General features: G+C 40.2%; 1 protein-coding gene across 1 annotated transcript in view; it reads left to right on the plus strand.

Moving 5' to 3' along the window:
- Window positions 1–27,436, plus strand: part of SASH1 (SAM and SH3 domain containing 1) — a 533,011-nt gene that overhangs the window by 423,921 nt on the left and 81,654 nt on the right. Inside the window, 1 exon segment of the mRNA XM_050315112.1 lies at window positions 12,280–12,408. Within this exon segment, the coding sequence (XP_050171069.1) occupies window positions 12,280–12,408 (129 nt within the window).

Raw genomic sequence — 27,436 nt, forward strand, 5'->3', positions numbered from 1 at the left:
CCAGGTATTGCCAGCAGATGTGCTTTGAATGGGTAATTTGTAGCAGAGGGCTGGGTTAGCTAAAAGAGGCTGGGGATGAGAGTGCAATTTACTATTTTTCTAGAGCCGTCTGATGCCCTGATTCCCTGTTCATATGTAACTTGTTGTGAACCAGCCTTTGTGTCTTTGGTTGTATTTCTCAAGCTTTCAAGAGATCACCACATCTGAAAATATGTGATTTTCCTTTCCCTTTGACAGAGTCATACAGCAAAATCTTTTGTTTCCCTTCAAGTCATAATTCTTTGTTTATGAAGGAGCTATATTTACTATACATCCTTTGTTTTGAAACTAATAATGATACATACTGTGAAAAGTGGTATAACATCTTTTTTTGCTCAGAGAGCTCCCTGCTGGTTTTGTGTTGCTTCAGATGTATCCTGGTACATAGGTTGTCCTTCTGTTCTTGCTCAGTTCATGGGTTGGTGTTCCCTGAGACTACCGTCTCTTCTTTCATCTGAGAGCAGTCTGTGATGAAACTGAGACTTTCTTCTTGTGTTACTGTCGCTTTTACAACTAGGTGAGATGTTTTTCTTTGGCATGACAACTGTCCCAACAAATGGTTAGTTAGCAGGCTGTTCTCCTTTTGATGTTCAAGTTGCTATGTGTAGAGAAGTTGCTTAAGTGTGGGCTTAACATGCTATCCAAGTCCAAGTGTCTTTATCTACTGTTGTTTTCTTTCAACCTGTGGTTCAGGGCCTTGGGTCAGTGAGAACCAGCTACCAAGTTTTGTAGAGACACAATTTTTTGTGAGGTTCATTGACACTGGGGTTCTCCCAGCTTCTGGTTTTTATGATTTTATTAGCCATGTGGGGCTTTTCAAACTGTTTCGTGCCTCAGTTCCAGGTGCGTCACTGTGATGTTGTCGTGGTTTTGCACTGGAGTGTTGCATTCAGTCTCCGGTAAAAGCAACATAGAATCATAGAGTATCTCAAGTTGGGAGGGACCCAACTTGATTCCAACTCTCTGCTCTTCATAAGACTACATAAAACTAAACTGTAAGACTAAAAGCATTGCCCAGGTGCTCCTTGAACTCTGATGGGCTTTGTGCTGAGGCCAGGTCCATGGGGAGCCTGTTCCAGTGATGGACCACCCTCTCAGTGAAGAACTCTTTCCTGATGTTCAATCTGAACTTCCTCTGCAGCTTCATCCAATGTTCTTGTGTCTCTTATTAGTGGGCAGAGCCATTGGACTGACAGCAGCTTAAGCACTTCCTTGAAACAAGCACATGGTGTCCTGCTTATTGGGGAGCTCTTGTAAGTAATACAGTGTGTGTTGCCCCTTCAGAAAAATACGTGCTTGAAATACCTGGGTCATATGGCAACCACAAAATTATTTAAGCCCAGGCTCTGTAGGATCTGCTCTGTTGCTGAGCAGAAATACTCCTGAGCAGAAATACTCCTTTTTGTGTGCGTGTCGTGTGTGTGTGTGTGTAAGAGGCCTATTTAGCCTACCTAGGAAGTGCTTTGGCAATGATGAAGCAGTATGAGCACACAGGAAAGCAAAAAGCCCATCTTCACTGTACACAGATAAAGGGATATGAGTAAATAAAATACAATATCCCAGAGTGGAAAGGATTATAAACTGGCAAGAGATAGAGTTTTTATTGCTGGGTTGATATCCCTAATTGATATAAACATGAAGCCCTGTGCAATCTGTGGTAGTTAAAAGATATGCATCTAAATAATATTTAAATAGATTCTTGCATTTTTAAGACCCACTGGAGTGTAATTGTATTCAACTTAATTAAATGAACTGAAACCCCCTGATAACTGTACTTTACTGCTCCTAAATAAAACACTCTCCAAAGAGACTTCAAGAAGCTTAGTTAAGGCGATAAAAAACCCGAGCCTGGCGCCATGAAGTTTTGCATGAGCAGTTTTATATTTAGTTCACGTGTATGGTTCCTACGGTGGTTGAGTGTGTGTTAAGTGCTGTACCTCTGTTAAGAGCTGAGGCTTCACTGAAGTTCTTCAGGGCAGTCAGTCTTTCTGCTTTTAGATTATTTGTATGACTGTGGGGTGTCTATTTAAGCTAGCTTACTGATGCCACCCCTCTCTGCCAGTGCAGGGCACATGGTCCCTGCAGAAGTGAGGCCTTGCAGGGATAGCACAGGCAGGTGGGATGGGCAGTATCAGTGAGGGGGGGCCTGGGCACAGTTTGCTTACAGGACCTACAGGAAACCATTTCTTCTGCTGCTGAGATTATGTGGGGAAACATGGATTGCTGCCATGCTCAATTACAGTTGTTTCCTTTCCTGGTAAAAGACGTCCTGTCAGGAAGCGGTAGGAGTGAAGGCGAGGTTAGTCCCTGAGTATGCAGAAGTGTTGGGTGTATCCTCCAGGCTTCAAGCTGCTGGATTGCTAGCAGGAAGAAACAGAAAAATAGCAGAGTTTCAGAAAGCAGTTTAAACATCAGTGTTCTGGCTTTCCACAGCTGGCAGCTTTCAGCAGTAAATCAAGGGCTGCATCTCTGGGGTGCGCAGTACCCTGTGCTGCTGGGCACCACAACCAGGATTTCAATATTGCCGATTTCCACATCTACTCCCAAAACAGTGTGAAGATCCTGTCTTGCCTTGGTGTGCAGAGCAATATTTTTTCTTGCTTTGTAAAAACAGATTTTGAAGTGAAGGCAGATATTCCAAGATTCTCTTTTCCCCTTCCTGAAACCTTCATATGGATAGCAGGAGAGTGCCTGTCTCTTGGAAGTAAGCCTCTGAAATGGCACATGGGGGAGTAAGTAATTATGTTTACTGTCACACCCAACTTCCTAACAGTGTAGTAGCATTTCCAAATGCTGGGATGTTCATTGCTGAGCTGGGTGATGCAAGGTGCAGTGCTGCCTCTTAGCTCTTGCCATGTAAGTGCAGATGAGGTGATAGGCTCATCCAGCCATGAGAAACCTGAGGCAAATGCATCCCTGCTGGGCTTTCCCAGTGCTGGATTTCCCACAGAGGGGGAGAGGGCTGTGCTCTCTTCTATGCTCTTCAGTAATTGTAGCTGGGGGTAAGGTTCCATGCAGCATTCAGCTGCTGAGATGGTGAGAAATAGGGGAAGGCATGGAGGGCTCTCCTCCTTCACTGATGCGTACCTAAATCCGGTGCCGCTGGGTTTTGGGGGGCTGGGAGAAACTGCTATTCATAGGGACTTGCTCAGAACCGCAGGCCTGGCTCTCAGAAAGGGTGGGGGGAAAAACCCCAAACTCAGAGAAGTAGAAATAAAGGGAAAAGGAGCACACAATGGTACAGTGAAGAAGTAAGGGAAAGGGCAGGGGGAACAGAGAAAGAAGGATGAGAAGGTTTTTTGAGTGAACTTTCTTTTTTCTGGGCAAGGTATGTCTTGATTGTGCCAAACTGTCCAGGTGAAAAGCATAGCAAAGTTTAAGCTAAATATGGTCATTCTGTCCTACCATGGACACTTAGAAAAACACTTCTGTTAATAAAACTTGGACATAACCATGACCAAAGTTTGCTTTCTCTGAGCAACTTGGGAAATAATGTAAACCAGACTTGCTGAGCTTGCACAGTTGTCCTGAGGTACTGTTGACTAGTAAGTCTGTTTTGCCTTTAAATATCCTAATATCTTTTTTTCTTTACACGTTTTCTGTTTGATTTTTTTCAGGCTACTGTTTTAATGATTGCTCACACCTCAGTTATGTAGTCCCAAATGTCACAGAAGATTTGTTTTTGTCGTACTGTGTTACTACTAAATATAATGGAAAGAACTTTAATGAGATCTTCTTCACTGTTGCAGTTGATATGGCCAACTCACTGAAATAAAGATTTGTTTCATCATCTACTTGAGATGTTTGGCATTTGCATATCTGTTTCATTAGTCCCTAACTTATCTCAAACATGAAGCCACACCCGTAACATATGCTAAACTTCCTGAATTTGAAACAAGAAATTCACCTCCATCTCCTTAATGGTATTTTAGTCAGATATGTGTACATTTCTTAATTCCTGCTGGTTTTTTGTTTACCATTTGTTTCTGCTTCAAGACTCAGGATAGAAGCCCACTGCAGCTGGTGCACATAAAGAGACACACTTCCCTTCAGTTTGAGAAAAAGTCTCACCAAACAGTGTGCAAAAGGAGGAGGCAGTGAGAGCAAGGGAGACAAAACTAATGAGAGGTGGTGTCAGGTGCTTAAGGCTTTGTTAACTTCTTCTGCTGTACAAGCTGACAATGACAATTTGTGCCTGACTGCTGACCAGCTTAGTGGGTGGTGGCAGCCTTAGAGGTATCAGAGCAGACAAGAGTTTTGAGTTACATTTTGATGAGCTTAGTGCATATCACCTCGGGGAAAGGAGGATAGAAGATAATATACTGTTATTGGAGAAGCTGGACATTAAGGATGCTTTGAACTAACTTCTATTCATAAAATTTGCATGTATTCTTGTCTGTCAAGACCTGGTTCTACTTGTGATAAATATGTACTTTTTAAGTATGTTGGAATGTACATTTGCATAGATGCAGCTTTTTTGTTAGCATGCATATGTTTTTGTTTTTTCCTTAGAAGACTTCCGTGGTTGCATGCCAGAGAGAGGCATCCCAGTAGCGTGCTTTCAAATTTATTTCAATTTACAGAGTGAAAAGCGTAAATCACATCCAGAGATGCTTTGTTACACTTTCTTGACAAAGACTTTGGGGCTTTACTGTAGAAAGTGAGGAGGAAAACAGATTGCGGTGCTGATGATGAAAAAAGTACTTTATTTGCAGAATTTTGCAAAGGGTAAGAGTTTGTTTTGATGTAAAGATAGGGCAAGGTTTCATATATATGTTAGAAAAAAACTTAAGTCTGTGGTTTAATATAAATTTTCTGGGTCTAGAGCGGCTGTGCTCTGAACTCAGTGGGTTTTATCAGTTATTTCAGATAACTGCTGCAAAATCTTTGTTATCAAAGTATATCACTGGGCATTCTGCTTATTGTACAGAATCTATAAAGACTTTAACCATGCTGCAGAGAGCTTGACACAGTATTATTAGATCTATTTTTGTAACTCTGTCTGTAAAGCCTCATAGTTTAATGACTCAACCCTCAGATGCCATAAAAATTAATGGAAAGCCTTCTATTGAATCAGTCTGATCTGTATGTTCTCTTTGTTCTCACAGTGTCCAGCTATAGAGAGGTCAAGGGAACCATGACAACCCTTCAGCATCCTCCAAAATAGCTGTTCTCAATATAAAAATGTCATGACTTCTACACTGAGTATTTTATGCCTTCTCCTGAATATCAAGGCAAACACTGGCTGCCTGGCCTTGCATTTCTGTCTCATTCACATTTCTGACCCTGCTGACTGTCAAGACAGACTTTGAACCTGTCATTTCATGGATGGTGGAATTGTTAGTTCTGCTGAATAGATGATTGTCCTTTCCAAGCCCTAGGAAAAGAAGGGAGTGTTTCTTTAGTAGCTTCTTGGGTTCATTTTTAATGCAACCATTTTGAAGTTGTGCCAAAAGGCAAAACATCAGCACTGTTCCTAGCAGAAATACATTGCTGGCAAGGGACAGGTAAGAGGATCAGAAATGTGCAACAGATAACAATTATCGTGAAGCTCTGCAGGTTTTCCTACAGATTCCTGTCCTCACTGTGCAAATGTGTATTACTGTAGCAAATTGAGACACAAGCTCTAGCCAGAGAGGTGGATGCAGGTCTAACTCTTCTGTTTTGAAAAGGTTTGGATCTGATTTAAATCTCCTTAGAAGTGTGGAGGAACCTTGAATACAATTTCTCTCTCAGATGAATCAACTGTAGCCTGAATTCAGGTATTAGTATATTTTGCAGTGCAGGGAGTTCTGCTGCCAGTCCAAGGTTGCTTAGGGAAGGATATGCAAGTTCCTCAAGCTTTTATGAGCTTGCATAAGTAAAAATATCTAAAACAGGCTGGTATCGTAGTCAAAGTTGTCCCATGAAAATCTGAGCTTGCTAGCTCCCTTGCTTTCTAGCTAAACTAGTTCTGCTCAGCTCTAAGCATCTTTAAGGATGTGTGCTATATGGATGAAGTCCTGTCGAAAACAGCATGTTTATTAGGCACAAACATGTTTTCCTTCAGCAGATGTTCTCATTTCATGACTTTTTGGTCCCTCCTCCCTCTTACCCGTCTCTCCTCCCCAAACAAGCCTGTTTGCTCTGGCTTACACTCTGACTTTCATTTATGTACTTCTTAGAGCTCTCCAAACCAAAGGTATTATTGAAATGTAGGGTCATGTTCCACAAATTTTTGGTAGGCGTCCTTGTTAAAATCCAACTGCCAGAAATAAGCTGCTAATGTTTACAGTGACTCTCCACACAGTAGTCCTGTGTTTCAGGCATGGAAATGGATTTTTCTTGTCTTGGCCTGTGAAGGTCAAAAGCATGCCTTTGCCAGGGCATGATTGCAGAGCATTGTGAAAGAGCATCTTCCCTTCACCAGTGCCCTTTCCACATTAATTTATACTTTTACAGGAAAAAGAAGTCAGATTTTCTTCCTTCCTTTTTGTGACTAGTTCCTAACCTCCCAGTTTATGCATGTGCTGTGACCATAGCTAGGCTGGTTTTTAAGTTTTCAACTTGTAGAGTTACATTGTGTGCTGTAATCTGCATTGCCATGTGCAAATGGAAACTCATCTGCCTCTCTGACCAAACAGGCTTGTAGCATGCACATTCTTTTTTACATTTTTGAGATTCAAGCAGTTACGTGAATTTCACCCAGTGGCTCTGAGAGTGAGGACATATATCCAATAATCAACACTTCTTTCCTGAGGTGCCTGGCATCTTCTGGAATAGGAGGGGAATATACTGGAATATGCAGCTTTGTAATATATTTTTCATATTCTGAGAAAAGTGCAAACTCAAATAGTTGTATTTTTGGTAGCTTTTTCTAAAACTCTTGTTCTGCATGGAAATTTATGCAGAAAGTATGTATGCTGTGCTAGTGCCTAATCTAAATATTGGCAAATATGTTACTTAGCAAAGTCTCTTATTCCTCCTTAGCTAGTAGGCGTTTTATTTTATTACTATTATTAAAATATGAATGTATTTTTACTTAATTTTACATCCAGCAGAGCTCTCTGACAAAACATTTTTCTCTTTTACACTTTCAGATGTCAAATACAAAGGATTCTGCCAGGACGTTAAACTAACTGATGTGCAGTGACCGATAAATCCTAACTTTATAATAAGTGTCAAATCTTTCCAACTTTTCTTTGTAGTCACTCCATTAACAGGAATCCCAGTGGATTCCTTTGGTATTCACATGCATATCAGAACTAATTCTCTGGGAATTTCAGGGCAATTCATCATTTTGCTCTATGTTTTATGATGCCAAAAAATGTTGCATGCGTACATTATAAGATGGAAATTTAGGAACATACTCGACAACTGAAAATAGAAATCTGAGATAATTTCTGTTTTCATTAGAATGTTTTATTAAATCTTCATTTTATGTTTAACCCTTTTTAAATTGTGGGTTGTTTACTTTCTGGCTATCAAGCTGTTTCATGGGAAGGTCTCAGGCAGTAGTGAAGTCTTGGGAGAAAAATGTTGTAACTTTTTACAAATAAAGTGTTTGGGGAATGGTATTTCTGCTCAACATTTGTGTTGCTTTTGAATTTTTTTCCACCAGAGAAGATCTGTGGGATCGTATAGCTGGAACATTGCAGTTTGTATGGGAATAAACACAACTGCTGTAGAGTACTCTTCATGATAGGGTTTTGTTTAGCTGTTAGATTTGTAACAAAATGAGTATTTACTATGAGGTCTTGGTTTTAAAAATGTTACTGACCTAAAGCAGTTAAGAGCATTTCAGAGGCTACCGAATTACAGACGTATCAGTAAGAACAAATTTAAAAGCTGTGTCTTTTTCCACATAAGCTGTTTCAAATATCTAACCCATCTATGCTATGTCAAAATGGGACATACTGGTACATAACTGAAGGCTTATTATAAATTGCATTGGCTTATTATTTTTGGTACTAAATAACTCTATGTTTTTTCTTACCTGTGAAACTAAAATGGCAGTCCACATCTGTCTAAACCTATGAAAATTAACACCGGCTTTTATTCTTTATGTGTCAGAGAGAAATATTTCTAAAATATTGTTAGTTATGAATGCTTTTATTTTTCTGTGTTATTAATAATTCTAGGGATTTTTAAAAAAACATTTTACAACAATTCCTTTGACAATGACTTATTAAGTTGAAGCTAATGTTTTGTGTATGAATATTTTTAAATACTCAAAACCAAAGTAGAAGTACAAAGCACACTACTGGTTATTTTGTGTGAGACAGTTTAGAATTACTTGGAGAAGTTGAGGGGTCAGTTTAATGAACAGACAGACAAAATGCCATAGCTCTAAATTCATCTTCTGATTAGGTATACTTGTGGTTTGGTGCTATCTCAAGTAGGTTATTTTGGCCATTATTAGTGCAGTAGAAAAATGAAACTTCTTCATTTTAAGTCTTGCTGTGTTTGTAGTAGTACTTGAAGAATAAAGGAGGAGAATGGAGATAACTATATGTAGGGATGAAATATGAGGTCATATAAATCAGATATGAAATCCTTTGTTATGACATTATTTACTTACATGGAACAGGAATGGATGCTGTGGGTTGTGAAATACTTCGTGTCTTTGGCTTGGGTTGATTTGTCTTTCTCAATTTCTTTTGACTAAAGCAATGCTTTCTGTATGTCCACATGCATAAACTCAGCAGCTCTTGGCCACAGACAACATGATTCAATCAACATCTTCCACTACAACTTTCTGGTGAGCTGAGGTGCAGATTCAAATGTTTGTATTTTTGTTCTAATTTTTCAAGGCTGGAGGCTTCAAACCCCGAAGCTGTCCATGTCTGGTTAGAGGGTTGCATGCTGCATTTGTAGAGCAGCAACCACATAAAGCTGTAGCTGCTCTCTGTCTGGTAACCCAGCAAAAGTACATGGCAGGGCTACAATGAGCATGTGTTTCAGTTATGAGTTCTCATCCCTAAGATCTTATGGGATTTTGTTCTGTTCCTTCATCTTTTTCGGACATTAAGTTTTCCCACAGGACTAGCTTTCCCCAGAGAGCTGGCATGGGCTGTATTTGGAGCATAGACCCTAATGGAAGTCCCGAGCACTGCCAACAATCCCTCCTGTCAGGCAGGCAGGCAGGCTGCTGCCTCCAGCTATGCTCCTCTGGACACTGTGGCACTGGCAGACTGGGTCACTTGTGAATGGGCCTTTCTTTGCAGCCACGTGCTCACTGGTGGTGGGGCCACCCGCGTTCTGCAGGCTTTAATTGGGGTGCTGCTATCGAGCTAATTTTGCTCTAGGGACAGTCGCAAGCCTTTAAGCCTTTCAGAGACTACCTTTAAAAATAGCACAGTGAACTGCACATCAACACAAGTGAAAAATGAGCACTTGTTCAGCTTTGTTTGATCTGTTGGCAGTGCCATTGCTATCCTACAAATGGTCTGTGACCACGTGTCAGAGGATTTGTGGGAAGGTGTGGGGTGGAGCGCTGTAGTATGCTGTGATTCTTAGCTCTGCCTGGCTCTCACTCAAGCGGAAGTTCACCTGATATGTTTGAATTTGGAGTATTTCACTCAGTTTCAGAGTCATGAATATACTTTCACAAGTTAAACCCATTTTGGAGCCTATTTACTTTGTGAAATTTGAGAAAGGAGATGGACTAGTATATAGGTAGCTTTCATATTGCTCTAATAAAATGATACTTTCCTGTGATGCCCTTCTGTCATTACTGTTTCCAGCTCCTGTACTCTTAACTGGTAAAGCTTATCAAGGAATAAACAGACTCTGTCTGGGGAAGATACTCCAAAGTGGGAATTTTTGGTAAGCCTTAGAGAGGAGATGTTTGTTATGATGGAGTGGCTGGGATTCAGATGTCACATCATCTCTTTTGAAGTCATACAGGTTTTCTTATTGCCCACAAAAGTGAGCAAATGAAGGTTAAGTTTTGGGGTTGCTTTTTTAGTTTGGTGTTTGTTTTTTTTTCCCCAGCAGTCCAGCCCTAGTTATTCATTTTGAGTGTGCAAACGTTGCAAAAGCAGCTCATACTGCATGTGGGATCACTAAGCACGCCCTCAGCCACCGTAAGAGTGTCCAGTTTCACAGGGACATGCGTGGAACTTACGGTACAGGCAAAGAGTCCAAGTTTCTTCTCTCCTGCTGGGAAGTGATGGATAGCAAGGAGATGGCTGGAGGAAGACATATTCTTGCTGCCTGCTGTGAGCAGGTAGCATTACTGCCCCAGTAGAAAGGCAGGGTAGCACTGTCATATTCTCAAAGATGCTGTTGTTTTGTCCTTTTAAACTGTACACTTGCTTAGAAGCATGGGAAGTTGTTTTTCCAAAGCTCTGGAAAGTCTGAAGTTCTCAGGAGTGTACTTGTGTAAGGACGCCCAACCTTTTAATGTGTGAAACATCTCCTGTGTGAGATCTTTGGCAGGTTGACAGATATGAAAGACAGTAAAAAAATACATAGGTATGTAGGGGGGAGAGAAGTGTAGATATATATTTAATATGGTTATTTTACTTCTACTGCTCCTGTGACATGCAGATTGTTTGCCACTTGTACTGAACACAGTAGTTTTGAGAAAATACAAGCTGTTCTGAATTTTGGCAATGTGAGCTCTACAAAACTTCCAGGAAAATTGGAGATACCTGCAATTGCACTTAACAAAAATAGAAAGTGAGTTTCACAGACTCTGAAATTTGATAGGCTTTCACTTTGATTTAAACTGGCATGTTTTTTCCAATTCTCTGAAAGAGATACTTCATTAGAACAGACCTACCTATTCAACATATTCCAAAACCATGAGGGTGGGGCCACATACTTACTTCCAAATGGCAACATCTTCAGTAAGGTAGTTACTAATTAAAAGTTTCTCCTAGCTCATATGCTAAAACTCTAATTTGCAATTTTATGTATATTATTAGCATAAGTATTTTTAAATTATTTCTCTATTGCTTAGTTTTTTCTTAATAATTGAGACATAATTTTATATTTATACACGTGCTTCTGTTAACAGCAGCAATTAAATAACATTCTGCAATGTATTCTTGTTCTTCTTTCTGAATAGGCACAAAGCATAGGCTGTTACCTTTTAAAGAATGTATACAGTAACATACAGGCTTTCAAAAATTAGACATATAGCAAAACAAAATTACTCTATCCCATCTTTTCAACCTGTTTTAAGTGTGTGCATATTGTACATGCGAACCCCCTCACCTCACAGATATGGCATACATATCTGAAGCTTAGAAGACTTTCTCATGTCACTTAAAATCCAGCCTGTGTTTTGTTTTCTTCTTATTTTCTTTATTCATCACTTTAAAAGTATGAATCTGGACTGTAATTAACAGATTATTACAATTAGATTTCTGGCTATAGCCACTTTATTAGCAGTGTAGCAATCCTGCCCTGCAAAGTAGATATTTGAGACTCGGCAAACCATATTTCCACCTTTAGTATATCTTAAAAGACCAACTTGGCAGAGTGTCTTTGTGAGTGACATTGTTTGCAGTCTAGCCGATTTGGCTTATAAACAAGAAGTTTAATATTTTTAGTTGCTATAAGTTATTGTTAAGGAAAGCAGGACTACTCCCAAGTAATAAATAAATAATAATGGCCAGTCTTCGCGAGCGAAGATCCGGGGAAGGTCTTTCCACCTTCCAGCCTGCGCATTGGATTTTTTTTTTTAGGTGAGACACAGTGTGCGCGGAACTGAGCCCACCCTTTAATCCTAAGGTTCATCTGCCAGGGCCAAGCGAGCTTGGACGGTGGCAGCGAGGTCCTTAGGACGTAGATGGGTTGCCTTTAAGGGCTAACGAGCCCCACCTGCCCGGGACTCCCAAGTAAATAGGGTCAATAAAACATATGTAAAACATATGTAATGACTGGTTACTGGAGGAGTGGGCAGCTGCTTGGGAGAACCAGGTGAAATATGAGTATATGTTGGTGGGAGGGAATTGAGGCAGATAGTGCCTGAGGATATGTTGTTCCACTGCTCTGCATTGCTGTTCCTGCCTTCTCTCTCCATAGGAATTAACAAGGTTCCCCCTGTTTGTGAGGAGCTACTGTGGTACTGCAGTTCCCAACTGTTTTTTTGTGTTAGTGTGCTCTGGGCTAAGGATGGAGAGGATGACCTGAGCACCATGTGCTGGATGTGCTGCAGAGAGGGGGTTTCCTTCAGAGTTGTGCTGTTACCTTTAAATTAAATTAAAACTGATTAACCTGTTTTGTTTTTCTTCATCTCCGTTGTAGGATGGATCACTGGGAAATATTGATGATCTGGCACAGCAGTATGCAGACTACTATAACACCTGCTTCACAGATGTATGTGAGAGGATGGAAGAGCTGCGCAAGCGGAGGGTCTCCCAAGACCTTGACTTGGTATGTAGAGAAGTTATGACTTTATTAGCAAATTTTGCCATTCATGCTCCAGATGAAGAATCAATATTTCAGCTTGTTGAGTTCTGCCCAGGGAAATAACTATATGTGGTTGCATTCATCAACACAAATGTTTCAGCCAACTCAATTAAACACTTGGAAATTAGCTGGATTAGTTTTTTTCTTGGTATTTGTTATGATTCATTAAACCTTGGAGTCTGCACTTCTTATCTCTTCTTTAATTAGAGTACTTTTTGTCCGTGCACATTTGCTTGCAAACCTCAACCCTCAGAGGCAAGATAATGTCTGATGAAAGCATCCTTTCCTTGCTCCAAGATGCCTGCTGTGTGAGCACAGTGAAACCGTGTGCTGTTTCTCAGTTGCACTGTACAAACTGTAAAGTAGTGCCTCTCAGAAGTGCAAGGTGCAGATACTGGTTCCAGGCTCCCAAATGTAACCGACCTCGATCCTGTGTACCCTTTTCCATTATTGTGTGTTACAGAACCTGTAGCAGACATTCAGGTGTAGGAGACATTCAGTTCACAGAGCCCTTCAGGACGGAAAGGATGTCAGGAGGGCTATGATCCATCCTTCAGCTCAAAGCAGTGTCAACATTGAATTCAAACCAGGTCGCTCAGAGCTTTATCTGGTTGAGTTTGAAGACCTCCAGTGATGGAGGCTTTGCAGCCTCTCTGAGCAGCCTGTTACACTGCTTTGCTGTCTTCACAGTGAACTTTTATTTTTTTCTGATATTCTGTGAAGTACTCCCTATGCCAGTTTATGCCTGTTGTCTCTTGTTCCTGTGTCGTGCACCTTTTGCATAACCACCCCATAGGTACCAGCAGGCTGACAGTAGGTCTTCAAACTGTCTTTTCTGATAACTGAATCTTCCAGCTCTTCTTGGAGGGCAAGGGCTCAAGTCCTTGAAAGCACCTTTGTAACCCTCTCCTGGACTTGTTCAAGTTTATTAATGCCCACCCAGCATGCAGGAGTGCAGAGTCAGAGTCAATGGTCTGAGAATGGTCTTTCCTGCTGTGTGCCAGGGAAGAATTACTTCCTGTGATCTCCTGGCTGTGCTGCTGTTGACCCAGTCTGGAGTGCTGCTGGCTGTTATTGCTGCCTGGACATACCGCTGGCTTGTGTTAAGCTTACTATCACACGATCTTTTCTGCAGAGTGGGCTGACTGAGCCAGTCAGTCACAAGCCTGTGCCGGTGCATGGGCTTGCTCCTCTTCAGGAGCAGGACTTGGCATTTGTCAAGTGCTGACTTGTATAATACAGACAGAAACTCATAGCTAAAGTATAGTTTATACCTCTACTGAGGCACAGCAGTATTGTGGCAGATCCAGAATGAGATCTGATCACAGTTCTGCAGTTCCTTTACCAGGTCAAATCCTTTAAAACAAATTTGGGAGCTGAAGCTGCTTGATTGCATCTTCTGCCTTTGCTTCCCCAGATGACAGAACTGACTAACAGCAGGGAGTGGTTTGATTCCTTTCTCTAGAAGCTGTACCTGATGATGTGAATTACTTAAGGCTACTTACTTTCTTCTTGGGATTCCAGTATAGCAACTGAGAGGCTCCAGAGCTTGAACAGACTACAAAATTCAGTTACGCAATGAATGGCTGCAGGATCAAGGCAGAGGGAGTCATCTCCTCTGCTCCACTGCACTTTGTTAGTTCCTTCTTTAGTTTTAAATGAAAAAAAAAAAACAAACCAAATGTATTTTGCAGATCTGTTGGTGCCAAAAAGTTCCAAGGGTTAAAAAAAAGGTTATTGCAGGAAATCCTTCTGTAGGCAGACCCTTGGGGCTTCCGTGCAGAGAAGCTGATGGCGCAGAACTGTGGAAACCCCCACGCTTAGCAGGCCTGGTGTTCGGGGTAGCTGTTGGCAGCAGCAAAACTCCTTTCCTGGTACTCTTGGAAGGCAGCTCCTGTGCTGAGTAATGAAGTGTGCCTTGTGGGGGGAGAGGACTCCCTTCCATTTAGACAGATGGGCCTAATTTGTCTCCCTTCACTTCTGAAGCTGCAGAAGCCAGACTAGAGAAAGCCATGTGAGCTTAATTAACTCACATCAAAGGTGCAGATCTTCACGCTGGTTTAAATAGATGTGAGCTAATCCAAGACAGACCAGCGAGTGATTCAGTCTACTCAAGACAAGCTATAGTCAGAGAAAATGGCTGTGTGAAAAGACATCCTGGAGATTCCTTTTCTGGATCTCTGATATTGAGTTTCCTCACTCTAGTGGTCCAGTGATGACTTCTTGAACTGTCAGGTCAGAGAGAAGATATTGCAATTTAAAATTAAATTATTGCTCAATATTTGCTACATCTGTAACTCCTATAATGCAGTTTCTGGACATAAAATAGACATTCTGCTGATAACATGTGAGGCTGTAGATATTAGCTCACTTGCACAACAACAGCATCCAAACAGCGCTGACTGCAGCTGAAACTTGCTCTCATCAATAAGTAGGCAGGTTTGACTTAGCTACACAAGGAGGGGGAAATGGCCATGTAGACTAGAATGCGTTTTCAGTCTGATAGAGTAGTATGCCTTTTTATAATCTGCTGTAGAAACAGGAGTTGGTTTAAACAGCAGAGCTGCTGAAGTGACAGCAGAAGTACTAATGTGAAAGACAGAAGAGCATCTCTTTTGTTGAGATTTTTTTCCTTTCTTTACGTTTGTTAATTTGTTTGTTAATGTTTTTATCTTTCTTTCTTGACAAAAGATAGTGTATTGGCACAGGTTTTTGGATAGTGAATGGGGACTAATGCTGGGGGAAATGCCAGCTTCACAGCATGTCCCAGATGTGCTGTGTTTTCAAAAAGATATGGACCAGATAGCAAATATATGCAGCCCCAAAATTATTACACATCCATATTATTGGGCTGTTGGTCTAGCCTGACTTTGCTCTGCCATGCATTGCTCTTCCATAAAGGGTGAGGAGCAACAGTGGGATTGTGCTAGAGCTGGAGGTGAGCAGTGTATCAATTCTTCCTCCCCTCCACAATGGTCTTCTTGCTCTCTTTAGCAAAGTGAACAGAGCACAGCTGATATGCATGGAGCGTTAGTGCAAATTTTCAGGGGTTTACTGGAGTCAGGGTTACTGAATCAGTATGAAAATGCACTATGAGTGCATAATAATACACAGCAGAAACATAAAAGGCCAAAGTTAGGTTGCTGCTTTTACTGAAGTGCCCTGAACAAAGAGAAGGAGCGGGTCACCCCAGGGGTCGAAGCGTCCTCTAAACCCTGCACAGAGAGGCTGCGTCAGAAGGAGCAGTGTAATAACAAAGACATGCCTGAGCTGGCAGAGCTTTGCCAGGAACATGTATTTAGCACCGGCTCGCCCAGATTGCCCTTTGTAGTGCGCTCACTGGAAGGATAGAAATATGAACTATTTATTGCTGCTTCTGTACACTTTGAAATAATTTTAAGTTGTTTGGGAGCAAGTGTTGATATCTTGATTGTGTATTGTACTTTCTAATCAGCTCTCCAACCTTTCCTATTAGACCATGGTAATTTCAGTGCAGATATCCTGCTCTGAAGTTGAATTTTTAAAAAAATTACTTGGTAAAATTGTTTGGGAGAGCAGCATATCTTGTAACAAAACAGTGGGTGCAGGTGGAGCCGAACACAGAGTATTTTTCCAAATGGTATTGCTGTCAAGGACTGTTAGTTGGTCCCTAAATAAGATAACTGCTTTTTGTGTTTGGAATTTTGCCTGTGTTTTTGTAATGAAAAATGTGCTTGGGTTTGCACATTAATGGTTGTGAACAGCATGGGAGTTGCCCACATTTCCTAGCACTTTGCCTATTCCTGTACGCCATGTGGTTTTTTGGCCGAGGTAAAACTGAAGGTGGAATAGATATAAATGGATTTTCAGACCCATGATGGATGTGTCACTGGTAATACTGAGGTGGACATCTGCTAAAATGCAGTTATGGTCAGAGAAGTGACTCTGAGGATGGTACTTTGCAACTGTTCATACAAATCCTTATCTTTAAATTGAAGAGACATGGGTTAGGCAGATGAACTACTGGTATATAAGGAATTGACTGGATGGTTGCACTCAAATAGTTGCAATGAACACCTCAATATGCAAATGCAAACCAGTGATGAGTGGTGTCCTCAGGGGTTGGTATTTGGACTGGTGCTGTTTAAAATCTTTGGTGATATGGACAGTGGGTTCAAGTGCATCCTCAGCAAATTTGCTGACAACACCAAGCTGCATGGTCAACATGCTGGAGAGGAGGGTGGCATCTAGAGGGACCTTGACAGGCTTGAGAGAGGGGCCTGTGTGAACGTCTTGTAATTTAATAAGGCGAAGTGCAGGGTCGTAACCTGGGTCAGAGCAATCCTGAGCACAAATACAGGCTGGGTGGAGAATGGATCAAGAGCAGTCCTGAGGAGAAGCACTTGAAGGTGTTGGTGGATGAAAAACTTGAAATGGCCAGCAATATGTGCTCACAGCCCAGAAAACCAGCCACATCCTGGGATGCATCAAAAAAAGGCACGACCATCAGGTTGATTGAGGTGATTCTTCCTTGCTACTCTACTCTGGTGAGACCCCACCTGGAGTACTGTATCCAGCTCTGGGATCTCTAGCACACAAAACATATGAACCCGTGTGGAGTGAGTCCAAAGGAAGGCCATGAAAATAAGCAGAGGGCTGGAGCTCCTCTCCTATGAAGACAGGCTGAGAGAAATGCAGTTTGTTCAGCCTGGAGAAGAGAAGGCTCTGGGGAGACCTTATTGTGGCCTTCTTGTACCTAGAGGGGGCTACAGGAGAGCTGGAGAGGGACTTTTCTCGAGAGCATGTACTAATAGGCCAAGGGGTAATGGCTTCAAACTGACAGGGCAGCTGTAGATTAGATGTTGCTAAGAAACTCTTTACTGTGAGGGTGGTTAGGCACTAGTACAGGTTGTCCAGAGAAGTTGTGGATGCCCCGTCCCTGGAAATGTTCAAAGCTAGTTCGAATGGGTCTTGGCAGTGAGATTGGAACTAGATGATCTTTAAGATCTGTTCCAATCCAAACCATTCTATGACCTGCTTCCTTTGTGTCTTTGGGGTCATATCTGCCCATCTCACTGACAAAACCAGGTCTGCCTTGCCCGTCACCACGGAAGGACAGTATTGATTTAGCTGTGAAAGAGCAAACTGCATTCTATTGTCTCATCCATCACTGACAGTAGCCAGCTAAGTGCTTCTGCCAAGGTCTGTGTTGTAGTTGATGATCTCGAAGTCAAAGAACAGATTGAGGTTTACTGATGGACTCCAACAGTTACTATTTATTGCATCTTGCTTACAGCAAAATTTCAGTATCCTAAAATAGACTGCTTATTCCTTGCTATGAAATGATCACCTCTGCTTTGCAAATTCAGTGCTGGCTGCTGTGGCCATTGTCCTGAGAGGACAGCTCTATAAATTGCTGGAACAGGATCCCACTGATTTGTTTTGTCTTACTGGCTGCAAAAGGTCCTTTCAAAGTATAAACAACATCTGAGTTGTATTAGAAAGGTATCTACAGAAAAAAAAAAAAAAGAGCTGGAGAACACACAGATAAGATTTCCCTTCATTTTGGAGGCCATTCAGGCCTTATGAGGCAGACAGACAAAAGAAAAAGTAGTAGTAGAAGACAGCAACTTTCAAGCATCATTATTTTTTTCTCCAGTATAGCTTGAAGTAAAGGGGATTTTGCCTGAATATGAGGTGCATAAGGTAAAATCACATAAAAAATATTTAATGAAGATTTACTCTGTGTGCAGTCTCAGACAGTATTTTAGGCTTTATCTTTTGTAAGTTAAATTCATAGTGACATCTTCATCATTAATGGAGCTTTTCAAAGGTAGATACAGTGGAAATTCTGGAACAGATAGGCTATTTTTAGTGTCCCATGTATCACACACCAAGACTGCAAAGGCATTTATATATAGAGCTAGCATTAAACATGAAAATAAAGCAAGGCTTGTTCCATATGCAGCAAAGTGAATACCATTCTTAAACAGTTCTTAGTCCACTTAGTACTAACAGTCTATGTAAAAATCTCTCAGCTTTCTGTAGGCTAATGATCTTCTGCAGTCTCACCACTGTTTTTGTTGGAAGCCCATTTATGAGTAATCCCTCAGGCAAAATCTGTCCATTTACAGACAGTTTATAGGCTGGAGACGCAGCAGACTGCACAGCTGTGGTGGTTTGGATGACCTTATCTTCCTTTCATACTTTTGGGGGGTCCTTGGTTTTTGGAACAGGATCTTCTGTTTAACACACTTCTGGTCTTTTGAAAATGTTTCTATTTTTGGCAATGCCAGGGAAGAACAGGTTGTTAAAGGCAATTGTTGATTTTTTTCTGAGCTGGTAATAATGTTTTGAATAAAATAATATTTATCTTATAAATAGAAAAGACAACTCACTCCTGGTAGTCTGGTAATTGTGGAGGGGAGAAATTCTCCTTAGCTTTAGAAGTGTTTTTCTGGGTATTCTTAATCTTCTAACATCATTTGTAGTAATTTTCTCATCCCTTTACATTCAGCAGGAATTTTGCTTTGAACTTTAGATCAGTTGAATATATTCTTACTGTGGTCTTCTTTTATCCCAGAGACAGTGCAGATCTGCTGGGACTGACAGACTACATTTGTATTAACTCTGTGATTTCATCTGATTGGAGCCTGAGGATGTTGGGGGAGGGAAGGGTAATTGGATGACTAACTTTAGCTCCCTTTGTGTATTTTTCTTTCCTTCCTCCCTTCAAAATTTAAAAATGACAGCAAAAATGGAAATGTACAGTGTTATGCTGTCTGGATATTAGGTAAATTTCAGTGCAAAGGATAGAATCATTAAAAAAGAAAGCAAATTAAATTTCCTTTAAGAAGGTGCATTCTCTTGGGGTGGGGGTGGGGGGAGGGAAAAAAAACCCAACAGAAAAAACAAAACTAACGAACAAAATCAAACTCAAAACACCCAAACTCTGTGGTGAACCATTTCTGTGATGTGCAGCCCAGCTTGCCATTCACATATTACTAGGAGATTTCAAAAATATCCAGCTAAGTGGCATTACTCTGGTAAGGATAGCAATGTGTATTGGCTGTGTTAGAAGTGTCAGACTTTTGTAATGTGATAGAAGCTAAACCAACAGAAGAATGAACCTAGCAGGTGTAATGTCTTCTATTTAGATTACTCCTCTTTGTCCTTCTGTAGCGTCAGCTTGACTTCCTAGACAGACTTTCTGTGCTTTCCTTCCGTGGTTCCCCAACCACTGCTGACCAGTTCATCTGTGTGTGCTGAAGATGGCTGGCAGCAACTTCAGATATCAACTAACTTATTGTAGCCCTAGCTTGTGCTTTTTCTAAGTTCTTGAGTAGAAAAACACCTCCACATGTCCTCAAGGAATAGAAAGGATATTGCTCAAGACAGAAGTCTTGAAGTTAGTTGAAAAACATTACTTGTAAGAAATGTAACCGCCTTGCAGGTCATCAGGGAAAACAAACAGATCCTAATCAATAATAAATCAAGAGCATGTTGTGATGAGAATGATGGGAAACACATTGGGAGTATTTGGGCACATCTGCATGTGCTTTGGAATGTCTCCTTCTCTGAAGCAGGAGGACACTCTTCCAACAAAGATGCCCAGAGGAAGACAGGCCTCCATCTGTGATTTCAAAGGGGCTGGTTTCTTTTTTTTTTTTCCTCTGCTGGCCTGGCCCCTGCTCCTCATGATGTAGGTTCTGGTGCTGCACAGCTGCTCTCCTTTGATCTGTCCATGCTTTATCTTCTCTCAGTGTTGTGTAGGTTTCCTGTTTTAGCAGTGCCTGAAGCACACAGAGAAATGTTCCATTTCAAACAAGATGTTCTGTGAATTTTGTATCTGAAGAAGAACTCAAGATGTTTGAAGAAATTTGATTTCTTTGGTGATTGATCAGTCTGTTTTCCACAAAATAACGAAAAGGAATGGCCATCAGTTGGAAACCCCTCTTCCTGACTCCCATTTGTTATATCCCTCTTGGTTTATATTTGTAGATTTTCTCCAGTGTTTTAGACTGCAGCTGTATCTTGTATGAGGGAACAAAGTAGTTTGTGATTACTACGTCCAGATTTTTCCTTACTCTAAGGCTTCTTTGGTTGTTCAAGCAAATAGATTGGGAAAGGCAGTAATCCTGTAAAAACATACATATGAAGCGGGTGGGTAATATTTTCAAAATAATTCTATTTCAGTTCCTTATCAGAGGGATGAATTTCTTATGTTGCTTGTGGGCATGATGAATAAAATCAGTCATGGATTAGAAACTAATTAAAGAAGAAAGACTTGAAATTATTAGCAAAATTTGGAATTCATAAGTTCATTAGCAAACACACATGGGTAATTTTTTGTTTGTTGGTGTCTATTGCTGTTGAAGTTCCTGATAAGACCCACCAATACAACCATTTGGTTTACACTTCATGTGAAACTAGTGACAGTATGGTTGTGCACCCAGGCTCATTTAAGAATGTAAAGAAGGCAAGAGTAATGTCTTATTAAATCAGTGGTTATAGATGTGGAAAAATAGACAAGCTTTTCATTATAGAAGGCTTTATTCACAAATCATCCAGATAAATTGCAAAGATAAAAAAAGATAGCAGAAGAAAAATCAGAATTTGGAAGTTTCCTTTAAGACTGATTAGGCTGATAAATGGTGTTGGAAAGAAGTCCATCACCCCTTCACTTCCCAGGTGCGCATATTTCATGCTCCTGTCAGCTTTCTGTCTTGGTGCATACACAGACCCCATTCTGGTAGCCCATAAGAGATTAGGCTGTAGTTGAAGGCCATTTTGACTGAAGAGAGAGATTTGAAAGTTTTGGAGCATATGGCAGGTGCCGAAAATCACACAAATGAGAAGTAAGGAGGAAGTCAGTCATCAGAGTACCTGTATTTTGTTTGTGTGGTTAACTATTGAAAGCCACATAATTGGAGCCTTTGGTTGCTAGCCTGCACGGAAGCTCACAAAATAGTTTTATTTCTCATTTGTGTAGCACTTTCCACCCTCAAAACCCTTTAAAAGCATTAATTAGCCTTTATTCTGTCCTTTGATTTGGTAATTTTAGTACCATTATCCCTATTTAGGCCTCACCTCCCTGAGATTCAGCTGCTGATGAAGATTCACCTGTGTGATTCCCTAATTCCTCCTCTGAAGCTACATTTTCAACAGAGTAGCATGAAATTTATAGTAAGTTCAGAACAACTTAATAACAGACAATGGCATTAGTCCTGGTGCACCCCGGTGTCGCTGCAAATGAGTACTGGGCACAGGAGCCAGTGAAGCAGTACACAGTGACGGACACTCTGGAGGACTGTGGTTCAAGCTTCAAGTCCAGTCCACTAGACCACACTTCTAAAAACCAAAATTCAGATGTATCTTAAAAACTCTACCAGGCTATTAGGGAGTTCCTGATCTGGAATCTTGCAGAGAACTGTCCTGTTTTCTTCTGGAGGTCTTGTGAAGAGTGTAGCTCTACTGGTCAGTAACTGGCTGCCAGGCCATCTCTTCTTCCTGCTATTCTGCCTCTGCTTTAAATGATTATCTGACATACAGCAGGGATAATATAAATGCAGAGGGAATGTGGTGGAGATTCTGATTTCTTCAACAATGCATTAGTCTCACTAGCATAATGTCAGTTGGTGAGTGCTGAAAAAATTGCTCTTTTGTTAAACCCCAGACTAAGTATTTCATTTTGAACACCTGTGGGAAAGCATGAGAAATGAAGGGCATGGTGTGCAAAGTAGTAGTAGGAGGTGCTGGTTTGATTAGTGGTGTCGAAAACCCAATTTGGTTCTTCCGTCTGCCTGAGGAAACTTGAACTCTTATCTGCTATCTTGAAGCAAAATGCTCTGCAATTTAATATTCTGTCATAACCTTATCTGTTGATCAACCCTGTTAACATATATAAACAGTTCCTGGTGCAGCAATGGGAATACCGCCTGCTCATCTTACAGGTAGGTATCTTCACAAAGTTGGTGAATCTTTTCTTCTTCCCTTACCGGTTAAAAAATTTAAATATTTTAAACATGATTCAACAGGAGTGGAGTAGGAATATGAATCTCAGCCCAATGTCTTTTTGACTGCTTTTTAAAAATTTTTATATTATACATTTATTTATAAAATAATAATTATATTTCTTCTTAATTATTTTGCCAGTGTGGGTTTCTTCACAATGGACTAATACTCTAAAAGGGAACTAAGCTGCTGACCCTCTAGCAAAATTCAAGTTCATTTTTCTTGATTGCTATCTTTGACTCTATAAGTAGTTTAAATAGGCAATATCAGACAAATTATCTCCCTTGATCTCTTTGTTTATGTGTAGCCTCTCAAGTTAACAGCAAGACTAGAACTTAGCTTAATACTAGGCTGGATGAGCATTTTGGGGGACTTGGATTTGGTTGCTTTATTTGTTTTTCCTCCTTTGAATGAGTTTTGTTTCGCCTTAGTGGATTAGTTTTGTTTTGGCTGTTGAATTGCAGGTGGTACCTGTACACTTACACCTTTGCTCTTGAAATATACAGATGTTTTGTAGCAGTCATCCTAATTTGCTAAGAAATGTTAATGTTCTTCAGAATTTCTTTAAACAGTGGAAATGGAAAAAAAAAGCCACAAATTGCATTAACTTTACACTTTTATTTGGTACCATGGAAATATGAAGTATCCTATAAAGCTTTCCATGACTGAATGACAAGGCGTAATTAGATATGGAACACATGTTGCTAAAAACATGTAGAAAAACAAAAATAAATACATTCTTTTCTGTGTACAGTTTGGCTAAGGTAAGCAGTTTTTATAGATGCTAAGTAGCCATGAGTTTTTCTCACTGAATTTTTGGTCTGACAGGAGTAAAGAAGGTTAGGAGAAAGGAAGAGTGAATGTAAATTTTGGCAGTTGGACTTGCTTTTTGGAGCTTCCTGCTCAACTTTTTCACTCTTGCAGGTTTTGTTGAGATACTTAGATTATTGAGGCACAGGAGGTGAGGTGTGCTGAAGGAAGGAAGTCTCAACTTTGGGGCAGGGAGGATGGAGTAAGGAATCCAAGAGTGTCTGGACCAGGTGCCCCAGGAGCTGGGACCTCTCACTGCATTTGCCGAGGTGGAAGAAGAGGAAAGAAGGAAATTTAGTCATTGCTTGCTTGCAAGGGTAAGGAGTGAAATGGTAGAAAGTTCAGTGAGTAGAGTCAATAGGAAACCAAGCTGAAGTGAAGAAAAACAGGTGATGCATTGTGATGGCTACAAAGTGGAAAAAATGCCCCAAGGAAGCAAGATGTTTGTGCTTGTGTGAGCCCTGAACTGTCTGCATTGGCCAGAATACTGTCACAGTGTAGCATATTTTATGATAATATGTAATAACTAAAACCAGTAACATAGGGCAACCGGTCACTTTAAGGCACAAAAAAATGTTTCAATTCTGTTAAGACTTAGAGATAGAATGGTTGCCCCAGCTTGCCAGAAACAACGTCACTCATTGGCATACTTTTTTTCAGTGAATCTGTTATGGTCACTGGCCAGGCTCGATTTGATGAGGCACAAGGTGAAAGGAGGAGCTTTTTGTTATAGGTACTGCAGGAGAAGTGGTAAGCCACATCAAGGCTCTGATTGTCACTATAGTAGGTTGCTCTGAAAATTTGCAAGGTGCAGGGTGAAACTAATGGGAAAAGAGAAATGAAAGAAGAGAAAAAGAAAGTCATGGAAAGGTTGAACATCTTTTCATAGAGTGTTTTGTATGTCTGAAAACACCTATGGGCAAAAGGATAAAATTGAAGTTAGCCATATCTTAGTGCAACTTCACAAAATGACAGAAGGAATTAAAACTATGAACTTTAAAAAATAAACTGCAGAAGTTGAGTAAAAACCTAAAATACAGAAGGTATTTATTGTAATATAGCTTCATTTGGAACAGCAGAAGAACATAAGCATCCCTTGAATTTGCATCCTTAATGCATTTCTTTTACTCTTAAAAATTACAAAAATAGAAATACCTTCCTGACCGTAGTTCAGGAAGCAAATGCAGAAGAAAGCAGGAAGATGTTTTATCTGAGTGAGTGATTTCAAACATCTAAGATCTGTAATGAAGTTGAAGGAGATGGGCATTTTGCCAAAAGTCACTTTCATGGGAAGCATAGCAAAGTATGGTGGGAAACACTCTTTGTGTTAGCTCCTATGTCCATGCTACATGGAACAGGAAATATTATTGTTTTCTCTAAATAGTGCAGACACAATTGATCTTCTCTTCTTAGTAGTGGTGCATTGAGATTCTTCTGATTGAAACTGTTTAAATTTCCAAAACAAACACTAGCTTTTGTTGACAGTAAAAGGGGTATAGTTAGGGCAGGACATCACCACTGGGCTTATAGCAGATTACCTGTTGTGTTTCCTTTCAGCCTTTGACATAAGTGGCTTCTTTAATTCTTCTCTATTGAATCTTGGGGTCCTTGTAGCACTGAAGCATGTTTTATCGTTATCATTGAGATATTTTGAGGTGATTCCTTTGAAAGGACATTTCTATTTGCACAGTATCAACTCTTCAACTATGAAAGCTTTTGTTAGTGACTATTACAGCACTTTTTAAATCTCTACCTATAAAGTTATGGCCTCTCTTAAAAAGCTAGAATTCTTGACTTTTTTTTTTTTTTAAATGATCTCTGGGATGTGTGTGTTTGTATTTTTTGTTACACCCCTTTCCCTTTATCATTTTATGACCGCAGTCCTTTTTTACCCTCTGTCAGACTTGAAAACAGGAATAGTTTCTGTAAGAGATCACAACAGTTTGCTATGACCTTAAGGCCTACCAATTTCCATCTTAAAAAAAAAAAAATCTGAATTTAATCTTATACATTAGACAAGGCCATTCCGGTTCCTACTGCTAATGCAATTCCCTCTAGATGATCTCTCTTACCTGAGCAACACCTTGAAAGTTATCAACTTCATTTACTTGCAGGGAGAGATATCTTGTCAATTAGTAAATCCTGTAAATTTGATGGCAGTTTTAATCTAATTCCTTTTCTGAATGAATGCATATTCTGCCATGGCAATGCTTTATCTAATATAATATTTATAACTCAGAAATGCTAACCCTATAGCACATAGAATCCATCATTATTCATAGCCCAAACTCAACCAAAATGCAACTATAAGGATGAACTATGTTTTGTCTCATTTCTTTAATGGGAAAGAGATGAAACTCCAATTTTTTTCACTTAACACCTAACACCAAATCTCAGCAAAGGAGATTTGGAAATCTAAAAGGGTGTCTTACATAAATTTGTCTTTCAGCTGTTTGAAATATGTAATGAAAATGAAATTAAGACTTCTTGTGAACATGCTTAACTCATAAGTATTTAATACAATTTTAATAGCTTCTTTTATTAAGGGTGGCCTACTAGAAGTTTTTAAGGAACCTAATGACTGTCTATGTCTCTGGCTTTGGTGGAGTTCAGTACCTGTAGTAAGAGTGTGCAAAAATTCATCTTATGCATCTATCTAAGAAAATTAACTTTACTTGGCATGAATCATGCTGCTTATCGTGGTCTTAGTAGCTGCTGTTGCTCATCTCAGGACTGGATAGGTGAGCAAGGCTTACAGAAGTTGGACCTCTTTCTTGTCATGTTTCATTACTCCTTTTGAGTAGGAATGTATAAGCCTGCAGAAAGGGGTTATACAAAAGAAAAGAGTTTCATGAAACATAAGCACATCAATCTTTGTATCCCTTCTGTTACCAGCAGCTTCAGATGCAGTTATGTTGAGTGGCAAGATATGTTCAAAATGGAGAATGTTATGGATTATTATCACATGTAACGCATCTATACTGTTCTAATGGCTTTTTATCTCTCTGTTCAAACATAAGACCTTTATTTCCACCTCTGTTACAGAGCAGCTAAGTGCCACATGAAGGGTTTTGATTATGAATGCTGGATTTGTCACCCTCTTTACCTGAGCAGATGAATGATAAAATACCTGTGGAAGCTGGATTGTTCTCTAATAATCACGTCTAGCCCTCAGTGATAGTTCAGATAGTGCCTCTGTACTGCCTTGTTACAGTAGATTTAGAGGAGGAGCCTCCATCTTTTTTTCTGTGATAACTTTCCTCCTGTTACACCATGTTTATTTTCTAGGCTGTTCTTCTTACTAATCCTTATCATGTTCCTCTTCCATGCTGTCCCTTAGCAACTCAGCCTATACCCTCCTGCCTTCCGAGTAGAAGAGTCCTTGCAGCACCCTTTCTCTATTCATTTTGTCCCACGTGCTTCATTTTCTCTTCTCCTTGACTGCCTCCTACACCTACCTTTTTTCCACCCTTCTGTATTCCATATTCTTTCTTATACTTGCTTCCCTGAGTTGGGTGTTGTTGCCTTGTGGAGAGGAGTGAAACCAGCTATGCTACTTCTGCAGAATAGTGATGGAAAGATATAAAAGATCAGAAATCTGTGCAAAAACATTCCCTTAAAGACTAATGAGTTGAGGGTGATGCAACTGAAAATGTCCCTTGAAATACAAAATAAAGGAAAAGTTCAGCTGTGTATTTAACTTCTATGCTTGCAGCTTTGGATTAGACATCTCCATTAGACATAAGCAGACTGCATTTTAACCATACCAGATTAAGGTTGCAACACCTGCTCTGGGACAAAGTTGCCAGTTATTGCAAAAGGAGGAATGGAAATTCTTTTTGTAGTTGTGTGTGAAATGTATAAACCAGAAGTGAAACACAAGTATAGCAATATCTGATCTTTTTTGTTGTGGTTGAAGGTGGGTTACCAAACCTATTTTATTTTTAAATACTCTTGTGTTTCATGGAATTTACCTTGGCTTCATTTTATAATTTTGAGAAATCACCTGGTGCATCCTTTGCCCCAAGACAGATTCAGCTGTTCTTATCATGCTTGACAGATGTTGATCAGACCTGTCTTTATAACTGTCCCAGCATGTTAATTGCACTGTCTCCCTAGGCAAACTATTTTAGTGTTCATAGTATTTGTAATACAATGGTGGTTCTTTACACAACAGCATGACACTAAG

This window comes from Myiozetetes cayanensis, unplaced genomic scaffold (genome assembly GCF_022539395.1).
Source record: "Myiozetetes cayanensis isolate MyiCay16 unplaced genomic scaffold, myiCay2020 scf2-11, whole genome shotgun sequence".
Taxonomy (NCBI): Eukaryota; Metazoa; Chordata; class Aves; order Passeriformes; family Tyrannidae; genus Myiozetetes; species Myiozetetes cayanensis.